This window comes from Spermophilus citellus (genome assembly GCF_964194105.1).
Source record: "Spermophilus citellus genome assembly, chromosome: 17".
Taxonomy (NCBI): domain Eukaryota; kingdom Metazoa; phylum Chordata; class Mammalia; order Rodentia; family Sciuridae; genus Spermophilus; species Spermophilus citellus.
Genome location: NC_138199.1, coordinates 26,134,774 through 26,152,253, shown reverse-complemented (window position 1 = coordinate 26,152,253; position 17,480 = coordinate 26,134,774). Strand labels below are relative to the sequence as shown.

The 17,480-nt window shown below is 38.9% G+C and overlaps 1 protein-coding gene across 1 annotated transcript; it reads right to left on the bottom strand.

The window, feature by feature from the left end:
* Positions 1-8,262: 8,262 nt before the first annotated feature.
* LOC308635546 (uncharacterized protein C12orf71 homolog) lies at positions 8,263-11,986 on the bottom strand (the record flags this gene model as incomplete). Its single annotated transcript, XM_081269954.1, has 4 exons — positions 8,263-8,523; positions 8,935-9,613; positions 10,510-10,571; positions 11,861-11,986. 4 exons carry the CDS (start codon positions 11,984-11,986, stop codon positions 8,263-8,265), a joined length of 1,128 nt encoding a protein of 375 aa, XP_081126080.1.
* Between the last annotated feature and the right edge of the window lie 5,494 nt (positions 11,987-17,480).

Sequence of the window (17,480 nt, the reverse complement as noted above, 5' to 3'; positions counted from 1 at the left end):
AACTTGAACCCTCAAGTTTCCCGGCCTCGGTCAACCGTCGACGAAAGACCCCAGTCAGCAAGAGCCAACCTTCACGCCTCAGGAAAAAGAACAGAAAGTGGTTTATGCGCAGGCGCAAGCGAAACCTACGCAGGCGCACTTGGCTGAGCAGGTGCGCGCGCCACGAGCGCATTGGTGCTGGGGCGTCTGGCGTTCCTGCCTCTGAAAACAGCGGGAAGGGCAATGTTAAAGCGTTTCTCTCTGAGTTCTCACCCTGTAAGGGGGAATGGCCCTGCCTACCTATGTGGCCCTTTGCCCAGATAGGGAAGGAGGCTGTTGGGGTCACTTGAGAGGCAGAGACAGATGTTCAGTCCAGTCATCCTCTGCCTCAGCTGCGTCGGAAAATTATGGCTCCCTCCTTCCTGGTCATCTCATAGACCTATGGACCCAGGATTAGAATTAGGGGTCTAGAAATAAACCATAAATTCGTTCATGGTTGGTTGGTTTTCAACAGTGGTGCTAAAATAATTCATTATGGAAGTCACCTTTACAACAAATGGTATTGGTACAAAGTATACCCATTTGCAAAAGCATGAAGCTGAACCCCTACTTCATACCATTTGCAAAAATCAACACAAAATGAATGGAACAATTTAATGTATGCGCTAAAACTAGAAAATTGTTATAAGAAAGCATGGATAAAAATCTTTGTGAACTTGGATTAAGTAATGGTTTCTTACACATCAACCCAAAGCATGCCAACCAAAGAAGAAGAGAAAGAAAAGGAGAAGGAGGAGGAGAAAAGTTAAACTTATGTAGACCTGATAAAATTCCTAGAGTTGGTATAAAGATTATTTTAAAGTAAAAGTATTTGAGCTAAAGACAATGCAGAAGGAAAACATCTGAACTGCCTTTATCTGACCAAAGAACAGTCACCAGAAAATACAATTACCATTAACTCTCATGTTATGGAGAGACGCCTCAGCACTCTTAAGTCCAAATTTCAAATCAAAAGAGAGCTTTATTTACCTGGCCAGGGACTGTCACCCACCTTGGAGACTCAAGCTGTGTGGGAGGATAGCAGCTTCCTGGTCCATCCAAAGAGAATATAAGGATAAAACCACAACTTAGTAGTGACTTGCTTATCGCCATGTGAGTTAGCCAATCATAGAAATTAAAACATTAATAAGTGGAACCTGTGGGCTCTAGGCAGGACTGGAATTTTCCAGTCAGCAAGCAAGCCAGAAGCTAAAAAAAAAAAAAAAAGCAATAGCTTTGCAGTTCAGTTGACACAGTCCTGGGTTCAAGCAGGTGCCTGATAGTTGCATCCTGAATTTTGGCGGGGGTTGGAGGGGTGAGAATCTATTGCAAAGTCATGCAGACCCACAAGGGCATTCACACCCAGGATGTAGCTCACCAAGACCACCGACCACCACTGTGCATCCTGAATAGGGTACAATTTGTAGGGTACAAAGTACAGAAAGACAATTTTTATAAGAAAACAGCTTTCATTTCAGTTTCTCAGAAACAGCTCTTGTAAGTTTTTATAGAAGGCAGCAAAATGGAGTCTTAGGCCTGTCTATAACAGTTTTTGCTTTATAATTGTCTTATCTCACTTATCAAAATCTTATACCTATAATCTATATTTTTTACTAACCTATAACTTATAATTTACACTCTTATTAATTGTATTTATCAGTTCACACCACAACATCTCCCAGAAATCTTCCTGCAAATTTAGCTGCTATGAAGATAGACAGCCCAGTCTCATTGTCATCAAAAGCACAATAGAAAACATTCTCTCAATTAATTTGCAGATTCGTAATGTACCCAAGTTGGATGTGGAAAATTCAAGTAAACCCTAGTTGGAAGTGGAAAAGTTTTCTTACCACTAACCTGACCAAAAATAAATTTTTTGTGTGTTTCAAGTGGCTCCAGAGGCCGAGACAGGAGGATTGCAAGTTCAAAGCCAGCCTCAGCAATGGAGAGCACTAAGCAACTCAGTGAAACCCTGTCTCTAAATAATATACAAAAATATGGCTGGGGATGTTGCTCAGTGATGGAGTGCCTCCCTCCCCAAAAAAGGGGGGGACTATCAAGGAAGTGAAAATGAAGCCAAAATAAAAAACAGAATGTTTGCCAATCATATATCTAATAATGGTCTAGTATCCAGAATGAATTTTAAAACTTATATTAAAAATACAACCTATTGTGGGGTTGGGGTTATGGCTCAGTAGTAGAGTGCTCACCTAGCATGCATGAGGCACTGGGTTCGATCCTCAGTGCCACATAAAAATAAAGATATTGTGTCCATCTAAAAAAATAAAAAATAAAAATATAAAAAATACAGCGTTTTGAAAAATGAGGAGAGGATTTGAATGTGTGTTTGTGTGTGTAGCCAATAAGCACATGAAAGGATGCTTAACACTGCTAATCATTATGGAAATGTAAAATACAAGTAAGATTGTAAAATACCACTCATTAGAATGGCTAAAATAAAAAAGATAAGTCTCATCAAGAATATGGAGAAATTACAACCCTAGCATTGTTGGTATGACTATAAAATGGGATAACCACTTTGGGAAACAGTTTGGCAGTTCCTCAAAAAGTAAAATGTAGATTTACCATATAATCTAGCAATTCCATTCCTAGATTAAAAACACATGTCCTTACAAAAACTTTCAGGCATGGAAACTCATTCAGAGCAGCATTATTCATTGTAACCCCCAAATGGAAATAACCCAACCGTCTATCATCTGATGAATGGATAAATAAATGTAGTGTATCCATACAATGGAACTTTACTCAGTAATAAAAAGAAATCAATTACTGATACATACTATAGCATGGATGAACCCTGAAAACATTGTTAAAGAAGTTAGATATGAAACATACTGAATGACTCAATTCATATAATGTTTAAATATAGGTTATGTCATTATTTAGGTCCTATAATGCCAATGAATCGGGAGCAACTGAAAAGATAATTTATTATATTCCCAAGAGGAGAGGGCACACTACATCAGAACGAAGGCTATATGGGAAAACACTGGGTCATTCAGGAGGCAATGTGACATACTTAATACATATGAAATAAGCAAGTCTCTGGAAACAAAAATTAAATTAGTTGCCAGGAACTCAGGTGACTAGGGAGTGACTGGTCATAGAATTTTTTAATAAGATAGTAAAAATGTCCTGGAATTAGTACTGACTGTTGCACAACCTTGTGAATATACTACAATTTGTACACTTTGAAAGGCTGGGTTTTATGGCAAGTAAATTATATCTATCAATTAAAAATTTACAAGTCTTGCTAGTGGATAGAAAAGCTCTCTGCGACAAATATTCTGCTTGATGCAGGGAAAATAGTTTAGGGGCAAATACATTTTGAAGGAAATTTTTTATAAACTTTTTTATATTTTTTATAACTTTTTATAATTTTTTATAACTTTCCTCTAGTCAAGGAAAGGACTATCAGGCAAAATCAGGTTTGTAAGAACGTAGCCTTTTTAAAAATCTTGATTTAATGCAATAAGCTATTTAAACCATTTCTTCTGGCTAAAATAAAATATACTTCACATCATATAATAGAATGAATGGCATATGGAATCAAGTTAGATGCCCATCAATGGATAACGGATAATAAACAGGTGACATATACACATGGTATATCATTCAGCCATAAAGAATGATATTCTATCACCTCCAGGAAAATGGATGGAATTAAGTGAAACAAGTCAGATACCAAAAGACAATACTATGTGTTCTCTTTCATGTGTGGAACCTAATAATAAGTTGACATGAGTGTAGAATAGTGATTATTGAAGGCTGGGATTGGTGGAGGGAAGGGAATATGAGGAGATTGGATCATAGACATCAAAACACAATGAGATAGAAGGAGTAAGTTCTAGTGTTACACAACGCAGCGGAAGCACTACTGATCACAACTGCCTATAATGTATTTTATGGATAACTACAAGAGATGAGCTTGAGGGCTCCAACCATGAAGTTAAGGAGATGGAAATGGTAATTAGCTTGATTTGATCAGTATACATTGTTCAAATGGAAATATCATACCATACCCCAAAATATGCACAATTAGGATTATAATTGAAAATAACATAATAGCTATCCATTCTCTATTTTTGGTGAACAAACTCAAACCTCGATCCCCTTTGTAGCTGTACCTCCTCCATGGGATATAGGACTTAGGCCTGACCAAACTAAGGTATCACATTACCCTAGAGGTAAAGGTAGATTAAGGCATTCAGATCAAACTGCCAGTTAAATTAATCCCTATGCAAGACCAATTCTGAGATTCCTACCTGAAGAAAAAGGGATGTGACCTCTCTCATGGAATTGAACCTGGCAGGAAATATCTTAAAACTATAGAGAATGAAGTCAAAGTGAAGGACAGAAGCAAGACATGGAAAGAGAGATTGGGTCATAGTGTCATCACTTATGTACCTGGATGAAGCCATGACTGCTCAGTTATGAGAGGCCACAATATTTTGTCAGTGTAAGTTGATTTCAATTGAATTGCCCGCCATTTGCAATTGAATAAACCCTAAAGGAAACCCAGAAAATGCATTCAGAAAAAAAATTTAAATAATATAGCCCATGAAGGATCTTGATTAGAAAGAAAAAAGCAAGTGTTCATAAATTACTTTACAACTTTTATATGATCCTACTGATCAGCTACTGTTGACTATATTGTACATATAAAATTTGGAGTTCCTGACCAATTCTCTGGATTAGGAAAGAGAAGATGGCCTGTTTCTAGGAAGTAACAAACCTAAACATAGGGTTATAATATTGATAGGAGGGAAGGAATCTTCAAAGGTGTTTCTATCTAAGGAAAAGCAATTAATGGAGGTCAGAATGACTTGTATGCTATTGTAGATGCTTTAAATACTATTGCTCATATGTTTTAAGGATCTGTACCAGTGTCATGCTAACTCCAAAGGAACAGCATGACTCTTCTCTATTATCCCTAAAGGAAAAGTGGATGGTAAAACCCCATGTCCCTAAATGACCCCTTTATGTAAGCTTGTAATTTGTGTTGGGTTTGGGATTTTCACATTCCTCTGATATCCCAGTGCATGTATGTAAATTTTATCTTTTTCTTATTAATCTGCCCATTGTCCATCTATTTCAGCCAATTCCTACATCAAAACTTCAGAGGTAAAGTTTGAACTTTACTAATTCAGAAAGAGTTTGAAATTGCTCCTTAACCCAAGGTCAGTCTCATTACATGCCCCAGGGCTGAGCACATTCTTGTGTGATTCTAGGAGGTCAGACTTCCTACCCTCTTACACAAATATTCATATCTTCTACAATGTGGGAATGATACCTCATACAGCAAAAAAGGACATAACCATTGTGATGAAGTGGAGGATTTTGAGACGGAAAGATTATCTTGGATTATCCAGGTAAGTTCTAAATGTAGTCACAGGTGTCCTTGTGAAAGAAAGAAAAAGGAAGATTATGTACACTCCCACAGAAGAGGAGAAAGCAGTGTATCCACAGAGGCAGAGATTGTAGTGATGTAGCCACAAGCCAAGGAATGTCAACAGCCACCAGAAGCTGGAAGAGGCCAAGAATGGGTTTTTCTCGGGAGCCTCCAAAAAAGATATAATCCTTCCAACCACTCAATTTCAGCTCAGTGATACTGATTTTAGACTTCTAACCTTCAGAACTGTAAGAAAATTGACATCCATTTTTTATGCTGTTAAATTTGTGAATTTTTGTCATAGTAACCAGAGGAAATTCATATTATAACTGACAGTACAAATGTTGGTGAGGATGTGGGGAAAAAAAGAATGCTCATACACTGTTGGTGGGACTGAAAATTGATGCAACCCCACTGGAAAGCAGTATGGAGATTCCTCAAAAAACTAGGAATCTCAAAAACTATTTTTTTTAATTCCTCAAAAAGCTAGGAATATAACCACTATTTGATCCAGTTATCCCACTCCTCTGCATATATCCAACGGATTTAAAATCAGCATACTACAGTGACAAAGCTACATCAATATTTATAGCAGTACAATTCACAATAGCTAAGCTATGGAACCAACCTAGTTGCCCATCAACAGATGAATGGATAAGGAAATTGTGGCATAGATACACAATGGAATACTACTCAAGCATAAAGAAGAAAGACTATGACATTTTCCAATGAATAGAGGGACCTGCAGAATATCATGCTAAGCAAAATAAGCCAATCCCCAAAAACCGAAGGTTGAATGTTTTCACTGATATGTGGAAGCTAAACCACAATAAAGTGGGTGAAAGGAAGAAAAGAAGTTTAGTAGATTAGACAAAGGGGAACCAAAAGAAGGGAGGTGGGTAATAATAGGAAAGACAGTAGAATAAATCTAACATAATTTTCCTATGAACACATGTGAAAATACCTAAGTGAACCCCACCATCGTGACCACCCACAAGAATGGGATCTAATTAGAATAAGAGATATCCTATTTATGTATAATCTGTCAAAATGCATTCTGCTGTCATATATAACTAAGAAGAACCAAGAAAATAAAATTTAAAATTTTTTTCATTTACTCTATCAGAACACTTATAAATCTTTTTGCCTTTGAAAGTATGCTTAGATGCCCATGATGATTTTTCATTATGTTTATCATTTCTGTTAAGTGTGAATTTACCTAGAACATATTCTAATGTAGACTTAAGAGTGTAATCTAACATTTTTTTATGAGTTGACAGATGTGAGTCAATGAGTAGTGACACAAAATTTAGAGCAACTTTCTCCCCACAATTTTTATTTTTTCAAGCTATTCTAGCTATTTACAGGCATTTCACTTTATCAAATTAAATATAATGAAAAACCTTTTCTTTGGAGAGACAATAACAGAGTTAATTTATTTATCTAGGTATCTAAGAATGATTTCTTCAGCCTTTTATACAGGATCCCTTTCTTTCCCATCGTCAAATACTTTCCTTCATCAATGATCCCCTTTCATCATGATTCTCATCTGTTGGTTGGTCTTGGGCCTGGGAATTCCCTCTGGTTGTCTGTTTTTTGTTTGGTTTGTATCTGTCACTTCCCTTTTAAGACATGTGGGCTGGGGATATAGCTCAGTTGGTAGAGCTCACTTTGCATGCACAAGGCCCTGGGTTCAATTCCCAGCATCACAAAATAAATAAAAAAGACATGGCCAATACCACATTAATCCGGTAGGTAGTCTCTTGGGAAAGATCTTGGCTGGTCAATTTAAAGTTTCCCATCTGTTAGTCATGGTTCTGGGGGTTCCTCTCTTGTTGTCTCTGTGTGTTTTAGAAAATGTTGCAATTGGAGTTGGTCTGTCAGTGGAAAGTGAATTGAAGAAAGGACCACCTATAGGTATGAGCCTGTCTAAGGTGTTTTGCTGTAACAATTTGCTTTGGAATGGCTTTCTGGGTTATTACACAATCTTGAAATTGGAGTAGGTCTGTCAAAGGTAAAGTAAGTGGAAGAAATTTGTACATGCAGTCTGTCTGTTTTAAAGGTTACCATCTATAAACCCTGGTTTTGGTGATCCTCTCTGTGTTTTTTCATATTTGTTACTGGCCATTTAAGACATGGGCCATGCTACATTGATCTTACCAGTACTCTCTTGAGCAGAGAGATCTTAGCTGAATGGGCCACCTTTAGAGATAAGCCTGATAAGAAAATACAGTTTATGGTAGCTCTCACCTTCCTTCCCCATGAGCCACATGTGTCAGTAAACTTGCTAGAACTAGACAACATGCCAGGATATTTTAGATTAACATGATAGAACCAATCTGGTTCCCTAGGGACATCAGAACTGCTTTCTGATTGTCTGAACACTATTGATTAACATGGACACTTCCCAGTGACTCACTGACATAAGCCACTTGCTCAAGACCCAGAAGTTCCACCAAAACCATCCTGCCATGTGGGAGTCACAGGGGTCCTGCTGCCTCTGACACTGCAGATAGGAGTTAATGATAAAAGAGGTTGAAATGCATGAAATAATAGATAAAATAGGGGGAAATACAGTAAGAAGGGACATAGGGAGAGAGAAATGAATGCCTTCTATTTAGGAAGCAAAATACTCCTCCCTGTGACGTCCTCAGAATCAATTTCAGTCTTCTAGTCAATATACGTACTTTCAACCTGGGCCCAGATGTTATCTTGGAAAAGGAATAAGACATGGATAACAAGAACATTTATTGGGAAAACAAAAAGGCATGCTAATTTTAAAATACGGGCTGGGGAAACAATTAAAATTCTGGGTATATAGGGTTTCCTAACTAGAAGGATTCTTGAGGTAGGAGTCTGTGGCCTCCAACAAAATGTCTTCTCTTTAGTGCCAGCAGAATGGGGACCTTGTTGGCCCTCTCATGGCACTTTCTCCCTGGCAGGTAGGAGACCACTTGCTTCCTGAGCCAGTGGAAGAAGCCTCTATAATTCAGACAGGAAGTGCTTTCTGCGTCTGAAGGCACGTCCTCTTCGTCTGACTGCTCTGCTGAGATTGAGGCACTTTCTGCAGTGCCAGTCTCCTGGCTTTCCATCTGCCAAGACAATGAAGAATAGTTAGAGACATTAAGGGTCAGCAGTAATGGAGCCAATATTGACTCATTTATGGAATTCTAATTTACTTTTGTACCAAAATTAGCCAACTGTCAGTGCAAAGTTTTATTACTCTTTCATCATGAAACGCACACATGCACACACACTAGTCTGTTTAATCCTTAGTACATCTCTCTGCTCCCCCCCCCCTTTCTCTCAGTGTTCCTTGGCATTTTCCCAATACCTCTTCCCTGTCTCCTTTCCTTGCGGTGGTCCTTCTCCCATTGCTCATCTGGCTCAGACACTGGGGTCCCTCTTCTGCTTCACAGCAGGTACAAGGACTCCATGCTGTCCCACCTGGCACCCCTACACACACAGGGCCTACCCCTTGCTCTGGGCAGATCTGTGCTCACCTCAACAATTTCAACATCCTCAAGCCCAAGAGGCATTTCTGGGAACTGTGTGGTATCTCCATTTTCTGGTGGTTTCCACTTGGGCAAGTCCTGACAAGCCTCATGTTCTTCAGGAACGACCTGATCCATATGGGAAGAGACACTTCTGGATGGCTGAACATCCTCCTCCTGAGGAGGACCAGAAAGCACCGAGAAATCGTCTTCGTCATCATTTGTATTGTCTAGAAATGCCTTAATATTTTTCATGAGATCATCGAATTCGCTGAAGGCCTGAGTGACCATCTCCTGTTGGCACTTGTCTATCCTCTGGTAGTCGTCACTTTGAGGCCAGTCAGCTAGTGAATCTTCCTGGAGGCAGCTCAGATAGGCGTGCAAGATCTCCATGATGGCTTTTTCACGAAGCTTCTCTGGCTTGTCCTGGATTTTATTTCTTCTCCCCAAGGATCTCCTTACACTCTTGGTTCCCCATGCCCCTTGGACAGGAGGGAGGATGAGGCCAGAAAGACCCTCAGAGGTCAAATCTTCGCAGTCAGTGCTGTCTTCAAAGGGGAAAGAGCCTACAGAGAGGCTCTGGTTAAATTTGGGTTCTGAAATGCAGTGCTCTGTGTCAGGGCAGCTGCTGCCAGAGGATGAGTCCTCCTTGGAGTCCAAGGGCTCAAATGCCCAGTCTGCCTTGACACTGGAAATGTCAAAAGAAAAGCATTAATCGGTGATATTGAGAAGAATGTACTTTAGAAAATCATACTCATTCCATTTTCTGTTCACAACTATCACACTCAGGCAGAAGTGCATCCTATATTTGCACTCTCCAGTCAGGGGCAGAAGAGCCAGTTCTTTCTCTTTAAAAACTTATTGAGTAGTAACCCTCTGCACTGAGCATCTCCACCTGATTCCTCTCATGCTTGATCTTATTACTACAGTTGAAAGAACTGCTTGTCATAAAAGATAGTTGTGTAAAATTTGAAAACAACAGGAAAATAGTAAGATAAAAATAAATACCCCCATCCCACCATCCAAGGGGAATAATAACTATCAGGAAAATAGTTTCCTGCATTCCTTTATAGTACTTTTTTCTTCATATCTACATGTATGGATGGATTGTACATGTGTGCACACATCTTAGGTCTGTGAATGTCACATCAAACAAAGTGAGATTATTAAATTTTATGACACAGCTAGCAGGAAATACATATGTGACTATTCTAACCACTTTCCCATTAAGTCTCTTTGCTGATCACCTATTAATGATCAATGAACCTCACATGATTAAGACCATTGACAATAGTCTTCTTAATGATAGTAAACCCCTTATCCAAAAATTTCTGCCTCTCCTTTTATAGTCCTATAGGTTAGGTTATTAGATCCAAGATTACAAATCCTTTTAAAATATAATTGATATTAAATTACTTCTAGAAAGAATACAGCTATTGAAATGTCCATCTTCCCACCATCTGATGGTATCTGTTGTCCAGCATTTCCCATGATGCTCCAGCAAGTCATTGGGGAAGAGAATATACACATTGGCTTTCACTTGATCTCTCCCTCTCCCTCTCTCTCTCATTCATATTCACGTACCTTGTAGACACTATTACACCTGGCTCTAGTGTCTTCCTTAGGAAAAGAGATGCTTCCAATTCCTGAGGCAGACACAGGCTATCTGAAGTCCTTCAGATACTGAATCCAGTAACTCAGAAGTGCAACAGAACACTAAGACAATTGGCTACCGTGGAAACAGAAGAACACAAGTGTGGAAGGAAAAATGGGGATAGAAATCCAAAGGACACATTCCCTTGCTTTATTCATTTTTTTCTGTCAGTGTGACCAAAGTATATGACAAGAACAACTTAGAGAAGGGAAAGTATTTGGGAGCCTCAGGTTTTCAAAAGTCATAGATAACTTGCTCCTTTGCTCTGGGTCCACGTTGCATCATGGCAGGAGGACCCTGAGGAGGAAAGCTGACAACAAATAGGGGTCAAGAAGCAGACAGAGGAATGGACCACAGGAAGAACACTTCTAGACCATGCCCCAGTGACTCACCTCCTGCAAACATGTCCCAGCACCTACCTTGACTCACCAGTCAGTTCATTCAAACTAAGATGAATTTATTAGGTTTTAGCTCTCACAATCTACTCCTTTGACTTCTGAATATTCTTGCATTACAAGAGCTTATGCTGAACACCTCACATCCAAAATATAATATTCTGCCCCTGTCTCCTAAACAGCTCATATCCTTCTCACAGAGCAAGATGAATTCCAAGAGTCTCATAGTCTCCACAGCTCTGGCACTGTCCAAAAGTCCAGGCCAAGTCCAAGTGTCTTCTGAGACTCCAGACCAACTCTGGGTTGGGATGCCCTATAAAAGCCAAACAGAAGTTTCATGTATTCAAAATATAGTTGCACATAATAATCATTCCCATTTCAAAATGATATTTGGTTAAGCATCATTCTGGGTGTGTCTGTGAGGATGTTTCTAGATGAGATTAATATTTGTAACAGTAAGCCAGGTATGGAGGTGCAAACCTGTAATCCCAGTGGCTTGGGAGGCTGAGGCAGGAGGATTATGATTTCAAAGCCAGGCTCGGCATCTTAGCAAGGCCCTAAGCAACTCAGCGAGACTGTCTCTAAATAAAACTTTAAAAGGCTGGTGATGTTGTTGACTGGTTAAGTACCTCTGGGTCAACACCCAGTACCAAAATAAACAAATAAATAAATAAATTTTACCCAGTAGGTCTAGTAAAGCAGATTGTCCTCCCCAGTGTGGGCAAGCCTCTTTCAAATCCATTGGAGGTCTGAATAAAACAGAAGACTGCTCTTCCCAACTGTCTTGGGGCTTGGACATCAGTGCTCCCTGCCTCTGAACTTGGACTGGACTCATCTCATCAGCTCTCCTTCTTCACCAGCTTTGAGACTCAGACTAGAACATTACCATTGGCACTCCTGTGTCTCCAGCTGGCAGATGGCAGCTCCCGGACTTCTCAGACTCCATAACTCCATCATCTAATTTGTTGTAAAAGTTTCTCATTTTATGTGTAAGATCTTCTATGTTTTTCATCTTTACTATTATTTTTCTTGATACTAGGAATTTAACCAAGGGGTGCTTAACCTCTATGACACATCCCCAAGCCATTTTTTTAAATATTTATTTTTTTTTTAGTTGTAGTTGGACATAATACCTTTATTTATTTATTTATTTCTATGTGGTGCTGAGGATCGAACCCAGGGACTCACACATGCTAGGTGAGCACCCTACCAGTGAGCCACAACCCCAGCACCCCCCTCCAAGCCATTTTTTAAAATATATTTTATTTGGAGAGAGGGTCTGGCTAGTTACTTAGGCCTTGTTAAGAACCTGAGACTTCTCAAAGCCCTAGAAAAGGAAGAGCAAAACAATAGCAAATGTAGCAGAAGGCAAGAATTAATTAAAATCAGAGCAGAAATCAATGAAATTGAAACAAAAGAAACTATTGAAAAAATTAACAAAACAAAAAGTTGGTTCTTTGAAAAAATAAATAAGATCGACAGACCCCTAGCCATACTAACGAAGAGAAGAAGAGAGAGAACTCAAATTACTAACATACGGGATGAAAAAGGCAATATTACAACAGATGCTTCAGAAATACAGAAAACAATTAGAAATTATTTTTAAACCCTATATTCCAATAAAATAGAAGATAGTGAAGACATCGATAAATTCCTTAAGTTATATGATTTGCCCAGACTGAGTCAGGAGGAAACTCACAACTTAAACAGACCAATATCAATAGATGAAATAGAAGAAGCAATCAAAAGACTTCCAACCAAGAAAAGCCCAGGACCGGATGGGTATACAGCGGAGTTCTACAAAACCTTTAAAGAAGGATTAATACCAATACTTTTCAAATTATTTCAGGAAATAGAAAAAGAGGGAGCTCTTCCAAATTCATTCTATGAGGCCAACATCACCCTGATTCCGAAACCAGACAAAGACACCTCAAAGAAAGAAAACTACAGACCAATATCTCTAATGAATCTAGATGCAAAAATCCTCAATAAAATTCTGGCGAATCGGATACAAAGGCACATCAAAAAAATTGTGCACCATGATCAAGTAGGATTCATCCCTGGGATGCAAGGATGGTTCAATATACGGAAATCAATAAATGTTATTCACCACATTAATAGACTTAAAGATAAGAACCATATGATCATCTCGATAGATGCAGAAAAAGCATTTGACAAAGTACAGCATCCCTTTATGTTCAAAACATTAGAAAAACTAGGGATAACAGGAACTTACCTCGACATTGTAAAAGCTATCTATGCTAAGCCTCAGGCTAGCATCATTCTGAATGGAGAAAAATTGAAGGCATTCCCTCTAAAATCTGGAACAAGACAGGGATGCCCCCTATCACCACTTCTATTCAATATAGTTCTCGAAACACTGGCCAGAGCAATTAGACAGACGAAAGAAATTAAAGGCATAAAAATAGGAAAAGAAGAACTTAAATTATCACTATTTGCAGATGACATGATTCTATACCTAGAAGACCCAAAAGAGTCTACAAAAAAACTACTAGAACTAATAAATGAATTCAGCAACGTGGCAGGATATAAAATCAACACACATAAATCAAAGGCATTCCTGTATATCAGCGACAAAACTTCTGAAATGGAAATGAGGAAAAACACTCCATTCACAATATCCTCAAAAAAAATAAAATACTTGGGAATCAACCTAACAAAAGAGGTGAAAGACCTATACAATGAAAACTACAGAACCCTAAAGAAAGAAATAGAAGAGGATCTTAGAAGATGGAAAAATATACCTTGTTCATGGATAGGCAGAACTAACATCATCAAAATGGCGATATTACCAAAAGTTCTCTATAGGTTCAATGCAATGCCAATCAAAATCCCAATGGCATTTCTTGTAGAAATAGATAAAGCAATCATGAAATTCATATGGAAAAATAAAAGACCCAGAATAGCAAAAACAATTCTAAGCAGGAAGTGTGAATCAGGTGGTATAGCGATACCAGATTTCAAACTATATTACAGAGCAATAGTAATGAAAACAGAATGGTACTGGTACCAGAACAGGCGGGTGGACCAATGGTACAGAATAGAGGACACAGAGACTAATCCACAAAGCTACAACCATCTTATATTTGATAAAGGAGCTAAAAACATGCAATGGAGGAAGGATAGCATCTTCAACAAATGGTATTGGGAAAACTGGAAATCCATATGCAACAAAATGAAACTGAATCCCCTACTCTCGCCATGCACAAAAGTCAACTCAAAGTGGATAAAGGAGCTAGATATCAAATCAGAGACTCTCCGTCTGATAGAAGAAAAAGTTGGCTCTGATCTACAGTTTGTGGGGACGGGCTCAAAATTCCTTAACAGGACACCCATAGCACAAGAGTTAATAACAAGAATCAACAAATGGGACTTTCTTAAACTGAAAAGTTTTTTCTCAGCAAGAGAAACAATAAGAGAGGTAAATAGGGAGCCCACATCATGGGAACAAATTTTTACTCCTCACACTTCAGATAAAGCCCTAATATCCAGAGTATACAAAGAACTCAAAAAATTAGACAATAAGAAAACAAACAACCCAATCAACAAATGGGCCAAGGACATGAACAAATACTTCACAGAGGAGGACATACAATCAATCAACAAGTACATGAAAAAATGCTCACCATCTCTAGCAGTCAAGGAAATGCAAATCAAAACCACCCTAAGATACCACCTCACCCCAGTAAGATTGGCAGCCATGACGAAGTCAAACAACAACGAGTGCTGGCGAGGATGTGGGGAAAAGGGTACTCTTGTACACTGCTGGTGGGACTGCAAACGGGTGCGGCCAATTTGGAAAGCAGTATGGAGATTCCTGGGAAAGCTGGGAATGGAACCACCATTTGACCCAGCTATTGCCCTTCTCGGACTATTTCCTGAAAACCTTAAAAGAGCACACTACAGGGATACTGCCACATCGATGTTCATAGCAGCACAATTCACAATTGCTAGACTGTGGAATCAACCCAGATGCCCTTCAATAGATGAATGGATAAAAAAAATGTGGCATTTATACACCATGGAGTATTACGCAGCACTAAAAAATGACAAAATCACGGAATTTGCAGGGAAATGGATGGCACTAGAGCAGATTATGCTTAGTGAAGCTAGCCAATCCCTAAAAAACAAATACCAAATGTCTTCTTTGATATAATGAGAGCAACTAAGAACAGAACAGGGAGGAAGAGCAGGAAGAAAAGTTTAACATTAAACAGAGACATGAGGCGGGAGGGAAAGGGAGAAAAAAAAGGAAATCACAAGGAAATGGAGGGAGACCCTCATTGTTATACAAAATTATATATAAGAGGTTATGAGGGGAATGGGATAACAAACATGGAGGGAAATGAATTACAGTAGATGGGGTAGAGAGAGAAGATGGGAGGGGAGGGGAGGGGGGATAGTAGAGGATAGGAAAGGTAGCAGAATACAACAGTCACTAATATGGCAGTATGTAAAAATGTGATGTGTAACCGATGTGATTCTGCAATCTGTATTTGGGGTAAAAATGGGAGTTCATAACCCACTTGATTCTAATGTATGAAATATGATTTGTCAAGAGCTTTGTAATGTTGTGAACAACCAATTTAAAAAAAAAAAAAGAACCTGAGACTGACTTTGAACTGGCATTGTCCTGCCTTAGCCTCCTGAACCACTGGGATTACAACTATGCACCGCCACACATAGACCACAATCTCCTACTTATTCTGTTTCAAGATTCCAGATTACATACTATGCCTGCCCTTCTTTCCTTCCTTCCTTCCTTCCTTCCTTCCTTCCTTCCTTCCTTCCTTCCTTCCTTCCTTCCTTTTTTCCTTCTTTCTTTCTTTTCTTCCTTTCTTCCTTCTATAGCAGTGCCAGGGATCAAACATAGAACCTTGTACACACTAAGCAAGCATTCTACCACCGACCTCTACCCACACCCTTTTTTAATTTTATGTTGAGACAGGGTCTTGCCACGTTGTCCAACTGACCTTGAACATGTGATCCTTCTGCTTCAGTCACCAGAGTAGCTGGGGTTACAGGATGCACCACTGCACCTAGCTTCCATTTTTTAAATTATGATATAATTTAAAAGTATAAAAAAGAGGCATTCTGATCCTGCCATAAGATGCATGGAATGCTCAACAAAGCCTCTGTGGATTCTTGCCAACATGCATCACCTTACTGCAGTTATGGTAAAATGACAGACAATTCCAATGGTAGGACATTTGACAAAATATCTCATCATTGTCAGTCATGAAAGGTAAGAGAAGACTGAGGTCCTGTCACAGACTGCAGGTGACTCATGGGAAAGTACATTTAAATGCAACTTGTGTTTCTCATGAGATCTTAGAGTAGGAAAAGAACATTAGTGGAAGAACTGGGGTAATTCCAATACTGTCTTTGTGTTAGTTAATGGTACTGCACCAAAGTTCACATCGTGGTCTGCTCATTGTGCTAGCCATGTAAGATGTCCACATTGGAACAATGGGTTGAGGGATATATGGATGCTCTTAGTGTGCTTGCACCTTCTCTGGAAGTGTACACTGAGGCCAAGATAAAAAGGTCAAAGAAAAATACACTAAAGTAGAAAAAAATGATAAAACAACCAACCACATATTATAACTAAGTTTTTCAGGCCTTAACATTTTGCCATATTTGATTCATTGCAAGTGCAGGGGTGCATGCCTGTAATCCCAGCAATTCAAGAGGCTAAATCAGGAGGATCACAAGTTCAAAGCCAGCCTCAGCAAAAGCAAGGTGCTAAGCAACCCAGTGAGAATCTGGATCTAAATAAAATACAAAATAGGGCTGGGGTACTGGCTCAGTGGTTGAGTGCCCTGAGTTCAATCTCCGAACCCCTTTTAAAAAGAATATATTATGGATAAAAATTTAGGCCCCTGATCTCTCCCTTTGGTGTACCATTTGCTTCCCACTTCCCTTTTAAGCACTATTCTTAACTTGATGTTTACATTATGCATGTTTTAATGCTATTTCATGTTAATATATTGCTTTACTTTGTAGACTCAACATACGGAGATATGAATATACTCAAAACATCTGGATTGTATGCATAAAAGTGGATAAACAGGTACACTTTATATATATTTTAACAATTAAAAAAATAGGGGAAATACCAATGTAAATGGACATTATGTGATACTTTTTTATGAAAACTTCAATTCAACTCTCTCAGGCTGAATTATCCATTCTTTAGAACTCTTTGTATACTTACTACAGACTACTCTCACCCTCAAGCCTTTATGGTAATAGTTTCCTGTCTTTAACTCTTCAATAAATAGCCCCTTGACCCCAAAGATCCACATATCTTTTTTGGTTACATTAAGCTAGTGAGGATTCTATGTGCTCAATGTCTGTGGAAGGGAGGAAGGAGATAAGGAGGTTGAAATTGAGGAAAGGAAGACCCTAAGACTAAACACTCATAAGCTTCTCAAAATGTGAACAATGAAAGTCACACAGGGCGGTAGTAAAAGAAGGAGGGG